The sequence below is a fragment of the Bubalus kerabau genome, chromosome 17 (genome assembly GCF_029407905.1).
Source record: "Bubalus kerabau isolate K-KA32 ecotype Philippines breed swamp buffalo chromosome 17, PCC_UOA_SB_1v2, whole genome shotgun sequence".
Taxonomy (NCBI): Eukaryota; Metazoa; Chordata; class Mammalia; order Artiodactyla; family Bovidae; genus Bubalus; species Bubalus kerabau.
Window position 1 is genome coordinate 5486772 of NC_073640.1, and position 21215 is coordinate 5507986.

Consider the following 21215-nt stretch of genomic DNA (forward strand, 5'->3'; position numbering starts at 1 on the left):
AATTATATTACTGTCATACAATGGAACTACTGATACACACAATAATGTGGAAATCAATTTTAAAAACATTAAGTTGAGCAAAAGAAGCCAGACATAAAATATTATATGCTGCATGATTCTATATAGATAAAGTTCAAGCACAGGCAAAACTAAACTTCAGTGATTGAAGCAGAAGAGTCATTTCCTCTAGGTAAAGGGACTAGGGAACTTTTGGGGAGAGGTGAGGGCAATGCTATATATTGATCTGACTGCTGGTCATCAAGGCACAGACTTCATATTTGTGTACCCTAAATTATACCTCAGCAAAAAACTGCTAGTAGGAAAAAACGTTCTAACTAGAACATTTTCCTGCTGACCCAAAGTTCAGATACAGATATTTGTGGTTTCCATTTAAGAGCAGGTGATTGTTTTCTAGTCCAACCTTTGGAATAACGAACCTGGTGTCATGAAGGGGCTTCTCTGGCATTTAACTCTCAGTTCTTGTGGGGCCAATTTCTCATCTGCCTGAGTTACTGCAGAGACAGGCAAACTCCCAGGACAGCAGTAGCATCTGCTCATGAACTTTCTTGTTAGCTTAGCTATTCATTATTAAGTTTGCTAATTATATCATATACAATATAACCAGGTGTTTGTAGCAAGAGTGTTTCCAAATTATTCTGGCCATCAGACTGCAGAATCAAAAGACTTAGGCATAATATTTAAGTTAAAAAACCACTAGTATGTGGGGTGGTTGTAAATGCATGGGGTCAGGGGTATGTGTTCTCTACATTCAACTTTGCTATGAACCTAAAACTGCTCTAAAAGATAAAGTGTATTAATTAAGAAAAAAATTTACAATATGATACAGTCATTCAACTCTGAAGTACATATCTAAGAAAAATGAAAAAATATATATCCACACAAAAATCTCTACAGAATGTTCATAGTAGCATTATCTGTAATGGTCAAACAGTGGAAACAATGCCAATGTCTGCTGACTGGTCTGAGTGAATAAATAAAATATAGTATATACACATGTGATAGAACATTATTTGGCAATAAAAAGAAATAACTGATACAGGCTACAACATGTATGATCCTTAAAAATATACTAAGTGGCCAGTCAGAATGGCTGCGATCCAAAAGTCTACAAGCAATAAATGCTGGAGAGGGTGTGGAGAAAAGGGAACCCTCTTACACTGTTGGTGGGAATGCAAACTAGTACAGTCACTATGGAGAATAGTGTGGAGATTCCTTAAAAAACTGGAAATAGAACTGTATTATGATCTAGCAATCCCACTGCTGGGCATACACACTGAGGAAACCAGAAGGGAAAGAGACACTTGTACCCCAATGTTCATCACAGCACTGTTTCTAATAGCCAGGACATGGAAGCAACCTAGATGTCCATCAGCAGATGAATGGATAAGAAAGCTGTGGTACATATACACAATGGAGTATTACTCAGCCATTAAAAAGAATACATTTGAATCAGTTCTAATGAGGTGGATGAAACTGGAGCCTATTATACAGAGTGAAGTAAGCCAGAAGGAAAAACACCAATACAGTATACTAACGCATATATATGGAATTTAGAAAGATGGTAACAATAACCCTGTGTACGAGACAGCAAAAGAGACACTGATGTATAGAACAGTCTTAGGGACTCTGTTGGAGAGGGAGAGAGGGTAGGAAGATTTGGGAGAATGGCATTGAAACATGTATAATACCATGTATGAAACGAGTCACCAGTCCAGGTTCGATGCACAATACTGGATGCTTGGGGCTGGTGCACTGGGACGACCCAGAGGGATGGTATGGGGAGGGAGGAGGGAGGAGGGTTCAGGATGGGGAACACATGTATACCTGTGGCGGATTCATTTCGATATTTGGCAAAACTAATACAATATTGTAAAGTTTAAAAATAAAATAATATTAAAAAAAATTAAAAAAATATATACTAAGTGAAAAGAGTCAGTAACAAAGGAACACATATATAATGCCATATATATGAACCGTCCAGAATTAGGGAAATTTATAGAGAGAAAAGGAGAAGGCAATGGCACCCCACTCCAGTACTCTTGCCTGGAGAATCCCATGGACGGAGGAGCCTGGTAGGCTGCAGTCCATGGGGTCGCTAAAAGTCGGACACGACTGAGCGACTTCACTTTGACTTTTCACTTTCATGCATTGGAGAAGGAAATGGCAACCCACTCCAGTGTTCTTGCCTGGAGAATCCCAGGGACGGGGGAGCCTGTTGGGCTGCCGTCTATGGGGTCGCACAGAGTCGGACACGACTGACGCGACTTAGCAGCAGCACAGAGAGAAAGTAGATAAGTGTTTGCCCAGGCCTAGAGGAATGGGGGACTTGGGAACTAGGGTGACCCCCTAAGGAATTCAAAGTTTCTTTCTGGTATAATGACAAGGTTATAGACTGATTTTTAGGGATGGCTGGCTGCACATCCACTACACATGTGTGGTAATGTTAGGAATGATCAATTAGTTTTGAAAGAAAAATGTGAAAGTGTTAGTTGCTCAGTCATGTACAATTCTTTGTGACCCAATGGACTATATTCACCAGGCTCCTCTGTCCACAGAATTCTCCAAGCAAGAATACTGGAGTGAGTAACCATTCATTCCCTTCTTCAGGGGATCTTCCCAACCCAGGGACTGACCCGGGTCTCCTGCACTGCAGGCAGATTCTTTACCATCTGAGCCACCAGACGGTACACTTTACCTTATTAGTGTTATGGGACTATAAATAATCTCTTTTGCTATTTTTCTAGTTTTATTTAACGTTCAGATAATACTTTATCTGATAATACAGGGACAGCACATTAAAACAACATTTGCCTTGTTTTGACAAACACACTTTTATCAGCTTTTATCAACCAATTCCTCCCAGTAGTAACTTAATAGTAGAAATCTCAGCTTAGGTACATTTTAATGAACCTTAATCTTTGGGGAATAAATTTTATAATGAGCACTTGCTTATAACTAACACAAACTGTCCAAAAGCAAATTCCCACATGTCTGCTCACTTCTGGCCCATGAATGTAGCTTATGCCTGCATCTCCCACTCACCTCGGAGTAGGCTCGGTAGGAGAGACTGCTCGGTGCATCGTCATGGGCCTTGTGAAATACACCAGATACCCTGTCAGAGGAGACATCACACGTGGTCACTGAGCTGATCATGGGAAATCCTAAGACAGTACTGGTTAATCTTTTTTCTACTTCAACATACTTGAAGGATAAGACATAGTATTAAGTTGCATGGGCTCATGACTGCAGCCGTACTTAAGACAAAGATCAGAAACTCCAGGATCGGGACTTTCCTAGTGGTCCAGTGGTTAGAATCTGCCTTCCAATGCAGGGGATGTGGGTGGTTGGGGAACTAAGATCCCACATGTCTTGGGGCAATTAAGCCCAGGCACCACAACCAGAGCACCAGTGCGCTGCAACGAAAACCCAGTGCAGCGCCCCCCCACCCCAAAAGAATCTCTAGGATCCAGGAGAGACAAGGATGTATGTGGTTTGGAAAAGTCTTCACAGGTGCTTTATATTTCCTACATACATTCTCAGTATTCTGAGTCAAGACTCAAATTCACACTCATCAGAGTGAAAACAGTTAAGAGCATAATTCTGCTAAACATTCTTAGAATATGTCTGCAAATGCCAATCCAGCTCAGATAACACTATGACGGAAATCTTATGAGTTCTCAGGAAATTAAGAAAAATTTTCTGGTGGAAATTCTTATATAGACATTCTTTCTCTCAAAATCTAGAATCAGAGAAACAAAAAAGACCTACCTGCCCCACAGAACCTGGCCCCTGACGTCCTGGGAAAGGGAATATTGGCATCCTGGTAGGACCCATAGGCGGTGGTCACCCGGGCGAACGTCGGTAGTGGCGGTGTAACCGAGTTCGGGAGCGCGAAGGGGTTGCTGGAAGCACTGTCTTCTTGGTTCTGAAATTTTAAAGTCAAAGAGACTAAAACCCATAATTGGCCTTCAAGATGAATTACAAAATAGGATGCGTTATTACAAGATCAGGGAGCCCAGGACTTTAGGAAGGAGAAAGGAAACAAAAGCCCCAGGCAGAGGTAGGTAACAAGGATCCCACCACAAAAGACTCCAGGCAGGAGACGAGCTGGCGCAGGCAGGGCTCCAAACAGCTCTGGTTGCGTTTCACTTTTTGCAGGGAAGTGTCTTTCAGGATCTAGAAAAAGCACAAAACACAGTCAAGAAGAGCAACATTCTTCCTCCTGATTTGCTTTTATTGTGAGAAGCACTGGAAGCAGCGACGATGCTCGGTGACCAGAGTGTGGCTGTGTCTGAGGTTGCCAACACAACACGCTGCTTTCCACCTGTCCAAGAGGCTCAGAGAGAAGACTCCTTTGTGAGTGCTCTTCCAGAAGCCCTTTCCTTTGCCAGGGCACGCACACATGCTGGCTTTGAGATGGCACATTTCTTGTATTAGAATGACCATTCTTCCTTAATAGTGAATTCTACTCCTTGGCTCTCCCCTAGTCCCACCCTCCTCCATGAGAAATCTCAGTACCACTTAGAAGTAACATCCTCCAGTCTGAACTGAAAATGGTTCAAAGTGATACATACATGACAGAGGGAATAGATTCCATCTTTTTTGTTTTATTTTGGCTGCGCTTACAGCTTGTGGGATTTAGTTCTCCAACCAGGGACTGAACCCAAGCCCTTGGCAGTGATAGCATGGAGTCCTAACCATTCGATTGCCAGCGAATTCCCAGATGTCACTTCAGTTAAAATTAGAAAGTACCTTTTTTTTGATCCTTTAAAAATATAAAATCTGACATTTTAAAGTACATGCTATATGTATCGGAGAACACAATGGCAACCCACTCCAGTGTTCTTGCCTGGAGAATCCCAGGGGTGGGGGAGCCTGGTGGGCTGCTGTCTATGGGGTTGCACAGAATCGGACACGACTGAAGCGACTTAGCAGCAGCAGCTATAGGTATAAATTGACATACACATACTGAAGACAGGCATGTAAATTTGGACCTGGGCTGTCTAACACGGAAGTCATTACCCACATGGGGCTACTAAGCACATGAAGTATGCTTGGCCAGTCTGGATCAAGACATGTTGTAAACACAAAACTTACACCAAAAGTTGCAGACTTAGTATAAGAAAGGAAGAAAAAAAAGAAAGCTATCTCAATAATTCTTATATTGCTACATGTTGATATGATAACACTTACTAAATAAAAATATTATTGAAATTAATTTACCTATTACTTTTTTTTAGGATGGTTACTAGAAAATTGAAAATTACATGCAGTCTACATTTCATTTCTATTGGATACCACTGAACTAGACCTTTAAAACACTTCCTTATCCTATCATTTTTATACCAATAGAAAAATCTCTTTTTCATATGTTCAAATGAGGCAACAAAATGTTCAGAGTATAAGGACAAGATGTCAAGTATCACAAAACCTGAGTAATTAGCATTTCAGAGACTCTTAAGAAGCTTAAAAAGTTTTCTGGTTACCTGTCATACCCCAAGAAGATGGAACAATCAAGTGAGTATAATACAAACTAGACAAAAAATGAACAGCAATCAGGTCAAGCTGCTGTCATTAGGACATTTTCACTGATTTCACATATGATGCTGCTCAGATCGAAGAAGGCATATCATCCTAGCTTGAGGGGCATTTTTATGAGGATTCCACCTGATCAGCTCTGTGTGAACTGACACAGAATTAATCAAGTTTCCGAACCTATCCAGGTCAAGATGAAACGCCAGGCTGTTAGTGGAAGCACATGGACTGAAACCGCCCACCCTGGCCAGGCACCATGGTAACCATTTGCATGAGCTATTTTATGACAGGAGGTTCTGGTAAGGAACACAGAACTAATAAGCCACCCGCAACCAGAAGAGTGCAGGAAAAGTCAAAAGGAGACACCACATGTCCGACCACCTCCCAGAATCCTTTTTGCTGCATCCATCTTGGCTGAACAAGGCGTGCACCACAAGGAAGGACTCTGAGAATGACTGGCTAAAGACAACCCAGAAAAGAATCCCATCACCATAAAACCAAGACTACAAGTCATGTGGCAGAGTAGTTCTCCTGGGTTCCCTTACCCTCCTGCTCTCTGCCCGGGCGCGCCTTCCCAATAAAATCTTTTGCTTTGTCAGCGCGTGTTCCTCGGACAATTCATTTCCAAGTGTTAGACAAGAGAGCAGTTTCGGGCCCTGGAAGGGGTCCCCCTACTGCAACAAGGCCATTCCCCTTCATTCAGGCACCACAGCCATGTCATACCCCCCACTTAACTTGTCCCAACTTGTCCAGCAGCCAGCCTCACTCTAAATGACATCTCCTCTTATGGAACGGATTTTTTCAATGACCTTAAATACTTTTTTTTCTGATTAGAAATTATCTTGTAGCTTCAGAATATATTTTGCCTATAGTTTCCAAATAAACAAAGTCGTATTGTATTAAGCTGGGATCTCATAGCTTTAATGAGATCTGTGAGCAGATTATATGCAATTACAGAACTGCCTATTATTTACATGCACTATTTCTGAAGTTACATGCAACATCCGTGCCAGTTTTTCTGCAAAAGGGTCTATGATTTTCATTAGACTTTCAAAGGGGAGGTAGGTCCATGACCCAAAGAGATTAAGAAACAACACTGGGGATTTTCTACACAAAAAGAATACAACTGTTAACACTGACATGAGGAAAGACAGATGACATCCAAATCTTAACAAAGGTGTTTTCATTCAACTTTACTACTCAGCTCAGACCCCGAGGGCATCAAGGAGAACTGGCACACACAGAGGCCCACCTTGAGCAGCTTCGCTTTCATGGTGGACGTGATGGTGGTGGGGCTGATGAACTGGAAGGAGGGGGCCGCGTGGTTCGGGTACTGCGCGGGGAACGTCACCAGCATCTTGACGCGGTGGCCGCCGCAGTGCACGGACACTGTGCAGCTCCTGTCCGCTGCGTCCATCTGCGGGCGGCAAATCAGGAACTGCTTCAGAAGGCAGCTGCAAAGGGTCTTCAGAGGCAAGCAGGTTTAAGCAAGGTAACGGAATGCTCTAGGTTGCTGGTAACAGAGTCAAGGGAGAGAGTCTCCCAAGACAAACAATAGCGAAGATGTGGACAACTGATTTTCAAAATGGATTTTTAATTTTAGCACTGATTTAATAAGCTCAAAGTGTTTTGACTTAGAAAAGCTTTATCTCGAAGCTGTGAGATAGGCTGAAACTTGTTATATTTATTTTGAGATGGGAAAACAAAGCAGGAAGATGTTAAAAACCTGACTCAAGTTAAAAGCACTTCTGGGAAAATCCATAGAGACTGAAAAAAGATGAGTGTCTATCAGGCAGGCGCTGGGGAGAAAGGAAACAGGAAGATGCTGCTGAGGGATGTAGGATTTCTTTGGCGTTGATGAAAGACGCTCTGAAAGTAGCAGTGGTGATGATTTGTAAACCATGGGTTTGTAAATGTACTAAGAACCACTAAATTACACACTTTAAAAGGGGAAATTGTGTGGTATGTGATTTTATTCTGTTTTATTTTATATTCTTTTTATGGTTGTGCCTCGCAGCATGTGGGATCTTAGTTCCCCAATCGGGGATCGAACCTGTGCCCATCACGGCAGAAGCACAGAGTCTTAACCACTGGACCACCAGGGAAGTCCCTTCCAGTAATTTTAAAAAAGCAGTCCTGGGAAAGGAATCAAACTCTCCTTCTTGGACTAGATCACTGGACAGCCCAACTGTTCTCAGCTGGGACAGAGGGAACAGAAACTGAGCTGACAGAGATAACCAATCCACCAGAGAGGCCATTATCTCTTTCAATTTCTTGTAGTGCCAACTAGAGACGGCAGCTGGGGGACAGTGAAAAGAGCCACACGTGCGGGGATCCTGGAGACTGGGATTCAAACACCTGCTCACCTCGCACAAGTTACTTCGTTTCTTAGTGTCTCTGTTTCCTCGTCCGTAAAGCGGGGATAAGACCACTTACTTCAGAGCTGTTTTAAAGGCCAAAGGAGACAACTAAGTCCGCAGACCCAGGCCTACTGTTAATGGAATCTAGGCAAAAGCAAAACTAATCAAGTTTAAACCTCCTTCACAGAAACTCAGTTCTCTGAAGCGAAGTGTTTGAATACCCGCCCTAAAGGAAAAATGTAAATAAACCTCTCCAAGTTAAATGAACAAAGAGGCTGGGTCACTTTCTTACTATGAACCTAAACCACCAAGGAAATAACCAACTGTTAAGGCAAGCACAAAGAACCTTGGAGAATAAGGAGGTTGGCTTCCAAACTCAGCCCTGCCATTAACTTCACCAGCAGCCTCCGCCAAAACACTAAACCTTCCCAGATCTGAGCACCTTCACATAGGGTCAAATGAAGTATCAGAGCATCTAAGGAGATTTTAAGACATACGAGCATCCGTTTATCCCTTAGTTCATCTTATGAGAGCTCAATAGCGTAAAGGGGAAAAAAACTTGTATTTGTAAAACATTTATTTCTTTAGAATAGATGGGAATGGCTTCCCTGGTGAAGCAAGTGGTAAAGAATCCACCTGCCAATGCAGCAGACGCAAGAGACAGGGGTTCGATCCCTGGGTTGGGAAGATCCCCTGGACTAGGAAATGGCAACCCACTCCAGTATTCTTGCCTGGAAAATTCCATGGACAGAGAAGTCTGGTGAGCTACAGTCCATGGGGTTGCTAAGAGTTGGACACAACTGAACAACTAGCAGTTGTCAGTTAACAGTTAATTATTTCTTTACAAAACCGAAACAAGAAAGCAAGGACAGAGACGTCCCTGTTAAAGCAGAAAAGCAATTTGCTAGCCCAAATCATGGCTGAAATAGTCCCCTTGGCCACCAACCGCAAGCGAGAGACAGAAAACCTGAGCACCTCCACATTCACATTGCGGATCTGCACGTTGATCAGAGAGAACTCCTGCTGCAGAGTCTGAGGCAGGCCCAGCTGCTCTGATTTCTTCTCCTCCAGGAGACTGCTTGGGGGGTCTTCCTTTAAGACTAGCAGGAGAGACAGGGTCACTTGTTGGAAAACATTTCTGAAATGGATTCAGAGAGCAGTTCTGGGGTATCTACCACAACTCAGAGATGCAGAGAGGGGCACCATACCTACAACATCAGTGTGACCAATTACCTTCTTCCTCCCCATGGCTGGAGTTGTGCTGGTGATCTGTGTCCTGAGTGTGAAGGATCTTCTCTGGTTCCGGGAGAAGGGCAATGCTCTCAATGAACTCATCAACACCATCTAAGATGTCATTTGCACAAAGCTGCAACAGAGGGGAGAGGATCTGGGTCTAGAGAAGTCAGTGGAAAGGATCGTCATGTTTGGCTAAGTTCTGACTCCAAAAATGGAAATGACAAAGGAGAGAAATGTCAGCCCCAAACCAATACAATCAAAATGGGTTTTGCCCATACCCTACTCTCCCTGGTTAAACACACAGGAAAATAGACTATTATTCTACCCCAGAAAATGTTTTATCAGGCTCATAGTTTTTGAAAATCTCAGAAAACCTTTTAAACTTCAAGTCTTGATGGAGTTATCGAGCCAGCCAAGAGCAAAAATATAACTTAAAAGCATTTGGAGCATATGGTACTTTCTGGAGGAAAAAAATTTAAACAGCAGTAAGATGATGATGTTTGACCAAAATGCTCAAGAGTGACTTGGTACTAAGCAGTTTAACAAATCTGTCTCGGCATTTTCTATCCACTGTGTACAGAGCACTGTGTAGGATGCAATATAAATGAGACATCATTCCCACCTTCAAGGAACTTTGCCACTGGAAGAGAAGACAGAACCCCATAACGGGGCAGAGCAAAGTGAGGGCCACGAAAGCAGTTTACACCTAGGACCATGGTGCTTCATGTAAGCACAGATACAATTTATGGGGCACAAACTGGAAAAGGCTTCACATAACAGGTGTTGCTGATGAATGTGGAAGACACTGCCCTGTGCCAGGGTAGATTTCCTAGCCAATTTGTGAGAGAAAGAAACGATGCCCCCAGGCCACCTTCTCAGTACTCCAACCCACACTAACTTAGACCAGGCCAAGAGGAAAAAAAGACATTCAGAGGCTTTGCATCCTTGAAATTCTGATACTGAAGCTGGCTCCTGAAGACCTCAAAGCCTCAATGTAGCAAACCTAAGCCACTTGGCCAACCAGCCAGTACGTATTAAACATCTATCCCGTATCCTCTAACTTCTGCAACTACCAAATCTTTTAAGTTCCTGGCATATCCCGTTAACGTTCTTCTACAACAACATTGAATACATACCCTTTGCATCTGGGAATCCACCCGCCACATTCTCAAGGTCTGATCCCGTGACCACGTAACCAGTTGGTAGTCCTTGGACCCTGGAAATCACCAGATAAGAATCCTGATGTTTTCCTGGATTCAACATCAAATTTGTTACAGGTTGAGATAGAAGGAGATTCATTCATTCATTCCTTTGTTCATTTAACAAATATTTATGGAACACCTCCTATATGCCAGGCACTGTTCTAAGTACTAGGACTACAATATGAATCAAGAATCTCTGTCTTTACAGATCTCACATTCAAATGGTGGAAATAGACAAACATACAATAGCACGTCTGGTAGTGATAGAGTTGTTAAAAAAACACTGTGGGGCAACTGGATAGAGACTGACAGCGGAGCTATTTTTAGACAGGACTTCTCATAGGAAGTCACATTTGAGCAGAACCTTAAATGAAGTGAAATAAAAGCTAGCAAATTAGCAGGTGAAGAGTGATGCTAGAATTTAAGGTCTCACTGAACTTTCACCTCCACAAATGTTCTTCCTTTTCTGTTCCAGAGGAGCTGGGAATGAACAGGCTGTCTGTAAAATGTACTGCTTTAAATGCATCATGACATCTTACTGTTTAAAAGAATTTTTTGGTAAAGAGACACATCTCATTATAAAAGGAATAATCGATCTTTAGCAGTCTTAACTGAATTGTATTTGCGCACAACAGGGCTAGTCAAAGGGAAACTACTCTAACAAGGTTCAAGGCGGTTTCTGAAAGAGCTTTATGAAAGATCAGGACATTTCAGGGTAATTCTGTAGTATCCAGAATCTTCTTTATGGGGATCTTCAGAGAGTAAACAACCTAGAAATAATTCCATCCGACTCCCTCATTTTATGCATGGGGAAACAGAGGCGACAGAGAACAGTGAGGGGCAAAAGTTCCTTCTCTGGGATCGGGGGAAGGGATGGATATGTACACACTGCTGTATTTAAGACGAATGACCAACAAGGACCTGCTGTACAGCACAGGGAACTCTGCTCAAATGCAGCCGGGATGGGAGCGGAGTCTAATGGAGAACAGATGCTTGTACACGCATGGCTGAGTCCCTTTGCTGTCCACCTGAAACTCACAGCATTGTCAGTAAGGTATACCTCAGTACAAAAATAAAAGTGTAACAAAAAACGTTCCTTCTCTTTGTCACTGCCTTCAGCCAAGCCTTCACTCAATGTTTTAATACATTCCTGTGCATCACAAGCAAGACAGCAAGCATTCTGAGCTACTGCCTGTCATGAGTCCCACTATCCAGCCCATGTTCATAGCAACAATTTTCTGACTCTACATCCAGCCTGTTTTCTTTTTTGGGGGGCAAGCCACGAGGCATGTGGGATCTTAGTTCCCTGACCAGGGATTGAATTTGCGCCCCTGCTTTGGAAGCACAGTCTTAACTACTGGAGCACCAGGCAAGTCCCCTCCAGCCTCTTTTCATGTCTCTGATTCTGAAGAAAAGTTATGCCTAATTCTTTTCTAAACCCAATTCCTCCACTTGGGCCTTTGGCCCTATTCCCTCCCATTTTCAAAAGACCTTTGCTTTCCTATATACTCCCTTTTTTCATCTTCTCCTTGCCTTCAAATCGAGAGGGAAGCAGCCTCTGCCAGTGAACTCAATCTACTCCTTGCCTCTGAAGGCAACCTCATTCACAAAACCAGCTCCTGCTGCCTCTGTTTCTGCTGTCTTATAATCAGGCTTCCCTCCTCAATGCGCCTTTGGAACTGTTCTCTTAATGATCATATGGCTTCCTGTTTATACCTACTTACACAATTAAGTGCTTCTCTTATTCTGCATGGAGATCCTTCAGCAAAACCTGAAACCAATGACCTCCACTTCCTTCATAAAGCGTCCTTTTCCATGGACCACAACATCCTGATTCTCTTCCAACCTCTGAGAGGTCCTTCACCTCAGTGAAAACCAACATCAAAGTCTGAGGTGGGCCAATAAAACGTGACTAAGAGGACACGGCAGCAAAAACGAAAGGGAACATCATTAGGTTGAGAAAGAAAGAAAATACAGGAATGCGTGAAGGATGATTATATTTATAAAAGGTTCAAAAACAGATAAACCTAAACTATTTTTAGGGATGCAGAAATGGGTAGTAAAACTATAAACAAGATAACAGAAGTCATACTGTAAATGTTAGGACAGTGTTTACCTCTAGGGAAGGGAAAGAATTGTGATCAGGAAGTTTCTGAGTTCTAGCAATGTTCTCTTCTTGACCGTGGTGGTAGTTACTCAGATTTTCACTTTATAAACTGTACATATTTTATGTAATTTTGTACATGATGTATCTCACAATAAAAGGAGTTTAGAAAAAAAAAAAAAAACACCTATAACTTGTACTCAAAATTTCACTGCTGGCTAGAACAGCCCTGATTTATGTAATTCATCCTGCCAGCTCAGAGATGACACAGGCAACTGAAAATGGGCTGTTAGAATACTTCTGATTGCAATCCAAAACTATAGACGGCCAACCTCGCCCCGTCAGATCAGGAAGAAACCCTGTCAGCTCTTTTCTATGGCAAAGTGCGAGAGAATACGTTGAAAGCTGAAGTCAAGCATGGAAACTGATGGGATAGAGACCAAGCAGCCTCACGTTTCTAGAAGCAGGAGAGATTATAGAAATGAAGATGGGAAAATCAAGAGGATCATCAAAAGGGTCCTTTCAAAAACAATCCTGGAAGAGGCTCGTGAGGGTCACAAACAAGTTGGGATAAGATGTCTGGTCTAATCCCAGGGCCACTAAAGACCTCTCCTGGACTCTGGACAAGTCACACCACTCCACTGCCTGGAGCTTTCCTTCTGTGACACAGAAAGGCCACGGAATTTACTTGTGGTCTTGAGAACATTTAGAGAGCGTGGCAGTAAGATCTCAGGACAAGGGAGGCTGCAGCTAAAGTCACCAAGTGCCTCGGCAGAGGCAGAAGAGAGTAACTGCTCGCTGGCCGTTACCGCTTCTACCCAGAAGAGATTGCATCACTTCTGTCTATGTTTCAGGAGCCAAGCGGGTTACGTGGCCAAACCTGTCTTCAAGGGGATGGGAGGTGAAACAGCCCTCTGCGTTGGTGACGAGAACTGGGAATATGTGGTGGGCAGCACTGATGATGACTTTGCATCTCCCTCATCAACTCAGGGGGAAGGTGCAAGAGCCAGGGTTTTCAGAGTGTGGTGACCCCGGAGTTTTTCAGCTCTGGAAGCGACCCAACAGCAAAGCTACCAACCTCTTAGAAGCCGCTTCCAGGCAGGAGAGAGACTGCACAGAACACAAGAGAAGATCGGCCTGGAGTAGAATCACAGCCACACATGCTATCACCCATCTACGATTAGAGGCAGGGGAACCCTGACTCCTGCTCCGAAGCCGGCCCTGTTTCCACATCCTCCCCTTCGATCATGCAGCCCACCCTTAAGGAGCTGGAGGAAAATGGCCAGCGGTCTCCCACCCACCTTCCTTCTGTTTCCTCCACTGGAACTCCAGCACCACGTCATCGTGGCCCACGAAGGTATGGACTGGGGTGTTCAAGTCAAAGACATTCCACAAGAGCAGGCTGTTCTCCCTGCGCAGCTGGGGAACCATCACCGTCACCAACCCGTTGCTGAAAGGCTGCGGCGAGAAAGGGAAGAGCAGGCATCATTCCAGGGGGGATCTGCTGAGTCTTGAGTTACCCAGCTTGGAGTTCTCGCCTAACTTAAACAAATTAGATGATGGCAGGCCCCAACCCACCTGCGGAACATTTTTCCAAGTACCATTAAGTTAATGTCTACTTTTCGTTTGCTTTTCTTCTCTTTTCTTTCTTTACTGAAGGAAAGGACCCCAGCAAGTAAAAGATAAAGTTAAGCCAAATAATTGGAGAAGAATGTTTTTTAATGTAAAATAAGCAAATGGCTCTGGAGGTTGCACCCTGGAACACAGTTTCATACCGTAGCTCCTCTCTCAAGACCCCCTGAGAGTTACTGAGTGCTTTCCTGGAATGAGGGTACAAGGCACACTGCAGGTGACTCGGGACAGCGAACAGCCCTGCCTTGTGGAAATGCACCAGAAGCACTCCGTCCACATGAAGCAGTACCTTCCCATGGGCCCCGAGACCACAGCTTTTCAAAAGAATTGAGTGTCCATGGCTCGGTCGTGTCCAGCTCTTTGTAGCCCCATGGACTGTAGCCCACCAGGCTCCTCTGTCCATGGGATTCTCCAGGCAAGAATGCTGGAGTGGGTTGCCCTTCCCTTCTCCAGGGGATCTTCCCGACCCAGGAATCAAACCCTGGTCTCCTGCATTGCAGATGGATTCTTTGCCATCAGAGCCACCAGGGAAACCCATTTCAAAGGAAAACCTTTCAATTTCAGGACTAACACATCCCACTTATCAACACCCAATCTGTGCAGTAGCTAAGAGGCCCATTTAGTTGATATGCAGACTCTGTTCTTTAAGGAATAAACCACAGCCACCTAAGAGCATGTTTACCTTCGCCTGCTCTCCTGGCAGCACTCTGAACTTTTCTGTTTATTTTTTACAGCAAACGTATTAATCCAGAGGAGTATTTCAATTCACAAGAACAATGTCTGACTTCTTCCCAAGTGCTCCCAGATGTGAAGGCCAGTTAATATCCCAATTACCTTCTGCACTCCACGACGCCCCAGGGAACAGCCTGATGTATAAAGGAACCTTTACTCACCCCTGGGCTCCCTTTCAAGTTGACACTGAAGGAAATATATCATCTCTGATCAGCAGCAATCAGTGTGGCAAAAAAGATGGAAGTTTGATAAGAGCCTACCCACTCTATTTGCACCATTTTATGGTTTATAGTTTTTCATACTTGACTTTTTTTCAAAGAGAGAGCATACTGTACTGGTAGTAAATGCCACCGAACTGGACACTAAAGAATAGTGAAATTTATCACAATTTTAAAAAAAAGAGCAAGGAATATTAAAAACTACTCATATTTGACACAGGAGGAAGTTATTACTCAAAAAAAATCAAGTGGCTTGTCCAAGGCCACACAAATATTAAACGGCTCATTATAGCATTATTCACAAAAGCCAAGATATAGAAACAACCTATTGTCCATCAACGGATAAAAACACAGAACGTACACAATGGAATATTATTCAGCTGTGAGAAAGAAGGAAATCCTGCCATTTGTCACAGCACGGGTAGACCTTGAGAGCATTATGCTAAGTTAAATGAGTCAGAAAAAGAAGGACAGATACTACATGGTATTATTTATGTGCAGAATCTAAAAAGCAGAACTCAGAAGGAGAGTAGAATGGTGGTTACCAGGGGCTGGGAAGTGGAAGAAACGGGGAGATGCTAGTCAAAGGGTACAAACTTCTGGCTGTAAGATGAATGAGTTCTGGGGATCTAATGTACAGCGTGATGATTATGGTCAGTAATACCACATGGTATACTTGAGAGGTGCAAGAGAGTATGATCTTAAATGTTCTTATCACAGAAAAGAAAGGGTAACTATGTTAAGTGACGGAAGTGTTAATAAATGTTATAATGGCACAGCATTTATAGGAGTATAAATGCTATATTGCAGTATATTATATATAGTGGTATTATAGTGATAACTGTTTGGCAATACACAAATGTAAATGTCAACATGTTGCATAACTTGAACTTACATCATGTGATATATCAATTATATCTCAATACAGCTGAAAAAAAATGAAATGGGATTGCTGGGCCCTAAACCCAGATCTTCTGGATCCAAAGCCAGAGTTCCTTCCAGCACAATTCACTGACCTCCAGCCTCTCAGCCCTCCAGCTCACCCTCCTCTTCGTCCTTACTGACCACCTGTACTCTGCCCAGCACCCAGCCCAGCTAGTCCATCGCCGCTAGTACAGAGTCTCACCCAACGTTCCAAGGCAAAGTTTTAAACAGATAACAGCTTTTATGCCGTCATTACCACCTGTGTCCCACCCCTAAACCAGGACAGAAGGAAAAAACCACCTTACAAAGAAAATAAGAGAAAATGTGGCTGGCCCCTCGCGTGCAGAACACCGAGATAATATTTCCAAGCAAGAGGAAGGGCAGCTCACTCACAGTGTATCTGGCCTTCCAGACAGGCACCTGGCAAGGAAGAATGTTGAGGTATTTCCGAGGCTGGCGGTAATCCCAGAACTGGAAGAAAGAAGCAGGATAATTTGTGAAATAAATGCCATTAAAAAAACAAAAACAAACCTCAACTATTGAAGAAGCATAGCCTTTGAACTCCTTGCTTTCTGTCCTCTTAGACAGATTCAGCAGGGCATCTGAGTCAGCCCCCAGGGCCATGCTCCTGTGACAGAAATGCAAAGAAAACACCCCTTTCACACTTAGAAACATTACAAGTGAAACACAGACTTCCTGAGGATCAGTCCTCGAGGCAGATCACTGCCAGTCTGCCTATTAAAGCCCCTTCCCAGTCAGAAGGTAAAAGCGACCACTTTTTCATCCTGCATCACTGTATACCACTTACAGGAATTTAACTATTGGGTTGGCAAAAAAAAGTTTATTCAAGTTTTTCTATGACATCTTATGGAAAAACCTGAGCAAACTTTTAGGCCAACCCAATACTAATGGGCTTCCCTGGTGGTTCAGACGGTAAAGATTCTGCCTGCAATGCAGAAGACCCAGATTCAATCCCTGGGTTGGGAAGATCCCCTGGAGAAAGAAATGGCAACCCACTCCAGTCTCCTGCCTGGAGAATCCCATGGACGGAGGAGCCTGGTGGGCTGCCATCTACGGGGTCGCAGAGGGGTGGACACAGCTGAGCGACTACCACGACACTGGACTAACAGGAGCTGAAGTGCAGTGGCTGCTGACTGCTTATGGGTTGAGGGAGCAAGTGTAGCTCCCCCGTGGCCATGTGAGAAGCCAAGAACAGTTTAGATAGAAATGACATCTCAACAATATTATTTTGAATATGGAACTTAATTTTGGCAAAAAGGGTTGTCAGAAGAAACAAGAATTACCTCCTACCATTTCTTTCTAATCCCATCCTCTCCAACCCCCTTTTTCCCTTTTTGACCTAGCTCTAACCCTCAATTCAACAGTTTTACTGTTTACAATCTACAGAGTGAAGTAAAACTCATTCAATGGTATCTTGTTCCAGTAGTCTCCTTAGAATGCACAACAACAAAAAATAGAATAAAAATTCATATAAATTAGAAACTAATAAACTGTCAGGTAAACAAAGTAAATGATTATGTAGGGAAAAAATGGCATGCATTCAGCCTTAACAACAAAATACTAAAAACAGTGGTTGATTATTACAAGCACTTCTAAATTGCTTCACATTTTTATAATTATGTTATTTATACACATTCAGTAAAAACTGTCTTTCTACCAGGATATATGGAAAAAATCAAATAACTATGCCAAAAATCTCATTTAATTCATAAGCTAAAGGCAAATAGAAGGGGGAAAAGTTGAAAGTGACAGGTTTTATTTCCCTGAGCTCCGAAATCACTGCAGACAGTGACTGCAGTCATGAAATCAAAAGACGCTTGCTCCTTGGAAGGAAAGCTACGACAAACCTAGACAGTGTATTAAAAAGCAGAAACATCACAAAAGTCTCTATAATCAAAGCTATGGTTTTTCCAGTAGTTATGTGTTGATGTGAGAGTTGGACTGTAAAGAAAGCTGAGCACCAAAAAATTGATGCTTTCGAATTGTGGTGCTAGAGAAGACTCTTGAGAGTCCCTTGCACTGTACGGAGATCCAACCAGTCCATCCTAAAAGAAATCAACCCTGAATATTCACTGGAAGGACCGATGCTGAAGCTGAAGCTCCAATACTTTGGCCATCTGATGCAAAGAGCCAACTAATTGGTAAAGACCCTGATGCTGGGATGAGATTGAGGGCAGGAGGAGAAGGGGGTGACAGAGGATGAGATGGTTGGATACCATCACTGACTCAATGGACATGAGTTTGAGCAAACTCCAGGAGATAGTGAAGGACAGGGAAGCCTGGCGTGCTGTAGTCCATGGATCGCAAAGAGTCAGTTGGACACAACTGAGTGACTGAACAACAAGCCCACTAGTAAAGAACAAGGACTGTGTTTCACATGTGGAAAGTGGCCTGTTATCTGCTTTATTACCTATGGCATCCCAGCCTCAAGGGTAATAAAGCTGTCAGTGAATACTGACAAATTTGGAGACCTCAAAGAAAGAGGAGGAGTTGAATCAGATGGTTTCTGGTTCCTGAACTTGGGAAACAAGCTGATCAGGTTATGGGGACAAAAACTTAAGCCCAAAACAAACAAAGAGAAAAACTACTCTGGGCACATAAATATAAATTACAAGTCCAAAGGATTTACAAACCTCCAGACAGAAGTTAACTTTTAAGGCTGAGTGTATGATTCTAGCTTTGCTAACCATACCAAAAAGCTGTACATGCCTGTGTAAATAAAGTGAAGAATTACATTGGTGAAGCGAATCACAAAATTGCTAAGCAAACATCTGCAGTCAAATCTTTGTCCTTCCAGGCAGACCACAAGGAGAAACTCCATGCCCTGCATCCTTTTGAACAAAGGTGCAGATCACATTCCAAAGCCAGAGAACAAATAAGAAACACTGCACTCTGAGAGAAACCGAGAATAATAGGCTTATTGACATATGTAAATCCTTGAGCATTTCCTGCAAGTTAGAGTAGCAGTCCGGTTTTGGAATGATTCAAGTGCATTACATTTGTTGTGCACTTTATTATCATTACATCAGCTCCGCCTCAAATCATCAGGCATTAGATCCCAGAGGCTGGGGACCCCTGAGTTAGAGAATCTCTAATAAAATAACTCCGTCCCTGACTTGTGCAATACGGATGACCAAAAACATCCTAACTTTTGCAGATATGATAATCATGTGTGAAAACTGCTGTTTTTCCACCCAGACTAATGGTCAACTTGTTAACTTTAATGACTGTGTGGGTTTTTCTCCTTTACTTGGGTATCTGTTGTATTATTTTGATAAGCCAGTCCTTCAGAAATGGGACTTCCTGGCCACATCTTGGAGAGTAAACTTCTAGTCCTCTCTAAATGTTTTTGTCTCTGACTTCCTTTCACAAACAGAAAGAAGACCTCCAAACAAACACAGGCGCCAAGTCAGACACGTGCTGCTACATCACTCCACTGGTCCACATCACCAGTGGACCCGCCCAGCTCCCTAAGAAGCACACGCGCCCCTGAAATACACCCCAAGCTAACCGGCAGCAGCTTTCCTTCTGAAGGAAATGCTCGCAGACCCCTGATGTCCCCCACACACACTCCCCACCCTGCCCCAGGGGCGCCGCTCACCTTGACGGAGTTGTCTTGACTGGAGGTAGCAAGGATATGCTCGCTGTCCGGGTGCCAGTCCAGGCCGTGGATCTTAGAGAGGTGGGCCGCGAGATACTCCACTGCTGTGCTGGGTTTCTGCAACAGGACCATCAGCCAGAGTTGGCACTTTACAAAGAGCTCAGCGCATCCACCTGAGCTGGACACAGCCTATCCCAGTCTGCTGGGTGGGGATACAAAGATACCCCCAGAGGAGCTCCCTGCTGGTCCAGGGGTTAGGGCTACACGCCTCCACGGGAGGAGGGGTTCAAACCCTGGTCAGGGAACTAAGATCCCACATGCAGCACAGCATAGCCAAAAAAAAAACAATTCTCAGAGGCAGTCTCTGTTCTTAAGAAACTCCATTTTGTTTTGTCTAAAACAAACAAAACAAGACTTCGCCAGCTCTCCCTCACGCATGCTCAGAACACCAGCCTGTGAGTCTAATCTTCTGCTCCCGGCCCAGGCACGGCCTTAAAGAGGGCAGTGGGTGCGTCTCCCCTCTGGGACCGCAGTCTGTGATTCCGGCTCCCCTTCTCACAATCACCCACAGAGCGGAACTGTGACATCCAAACAGACCCACCCCAATCCTGGGGTAAAACCATCAAACTTTTTTTAATTGAAGTATAGTTGATGTACAATATTATGCAAGTTACAGGTATACAATATAGTGATGCACAGTTTTTAAAGATTATCGTCCATTTTCAGCTATTATAAAATATTGACTATATTTCCCATGTTGTAATAGCTTATCTTATACATAACAGTTTGTATCTCTTAATTCCTGCCCCTAAATTGCCCCTCCCCTCCTTCCCTCTCCCAGTGGTAACCACTAGCTTGTCATAGAGAATAAACTCTATCTGAAAACCACCAAGCTTAAAGTGATCAAGCCCTAAGACTCCCAAAGAGAATGAGTACACATCACAAAAGAAAACAATACATGATTACCAAGTACATATAAAACAAATTCAGAAGGAAACTTCAGAAATATACATTAAAACATTATGAGTTTTTTTTAAGCAATCAAATTAGGAGATACTTGGAAATGATATTCAACGTGGTGAGGCAGTATTTGTCACTGCTGGTATGCATATGAAATAGTATATAATCTTTTCTAGGGAAAAAAAATTTGACAATTTTCATCAAGTTGCTTAAATATTTTCCTTTAAGGGACTATTCTAAATTCACAAAAAGTTTTAGGTACAAAAGATGTTCAGCTTGGTGCTATGTGGAACACCTAGGAAACCAGGAACATAATGAATGATAAGGGGGGAATTAATTAAACATTAGAATCAATTATTGTACAGCTATCTGATACAATATCAGGCAGCCACTAAAGTTATACTTAGAAAAAGCTTATTATAACAGAGGAAATGAATTTATTTTAATGTTAAATGAAAAAAGTATGCACAACTATGTGTAAGATATGATAAACCATGTTTTTAAAAAAGCATAAGAAAAGAAAATACCAAAACGTTAGCATGTGACTCTAGGCAATAGGACTACAAATGATTTTTATGTGCTCTTTTGTATTACTTTCTGTCATCAGCAATAGTCTATAAGGTTAAGAGTACAATCTCCAGAACCAGCCTCCCTGAGTTTAAATCTTGG

General features: G+C 43.0%; 1 protein-coding gene across 1 annotated transcript in view; it reads right to left on the minus strand.

Moving 5' to 3' along the window:
- The window catches only part of WDR59 (WD repeat domain 59), an 80621-nt gene that overhangs the window by 27950 nt on the left and 31456 nt on the right, over positions 1 to 21215 (minus strand). The window contains exons 8-17 of the mRNA XM_055554348.1: positions 19587 to 19703; positions 16358 to 16435; positions 13760 to 13916; positions 10289 to 10368; positions 9150 to 9282; positions 8892 to 9016; positions 6809 to 6973; positions 4102 to 4197; positions 3790 to 3946; positions 3064 to 3133 (exon numbers count right to left, since the gene is read on the minus strand). Coding sequence (XP_055410323.1) covers positions 3064 to 3133; positions 3790 to 3946; positions 4102 to 4197; positions 6809 to 6973; positions 8892 to 9016; positions 9150 to 9282; positions 10289 to 10368; positions 13760 to 13916; positions 16358 to 16435; positions 19587 to 19703 — 1178 coding nt within the window. The remainder of the gene's footprint in view (positions 1 to 3063; positions 3134 to 3789; positions 3947 to 4101; positions 4198 to 6808; positions 6974 to 8891; positions 9017 to 9149; positions 9283 to 10288; positions 10369 to 13759; positions 13917 to 16357; positions 16436 to 19586; positions 19704 to 21215) is intronic.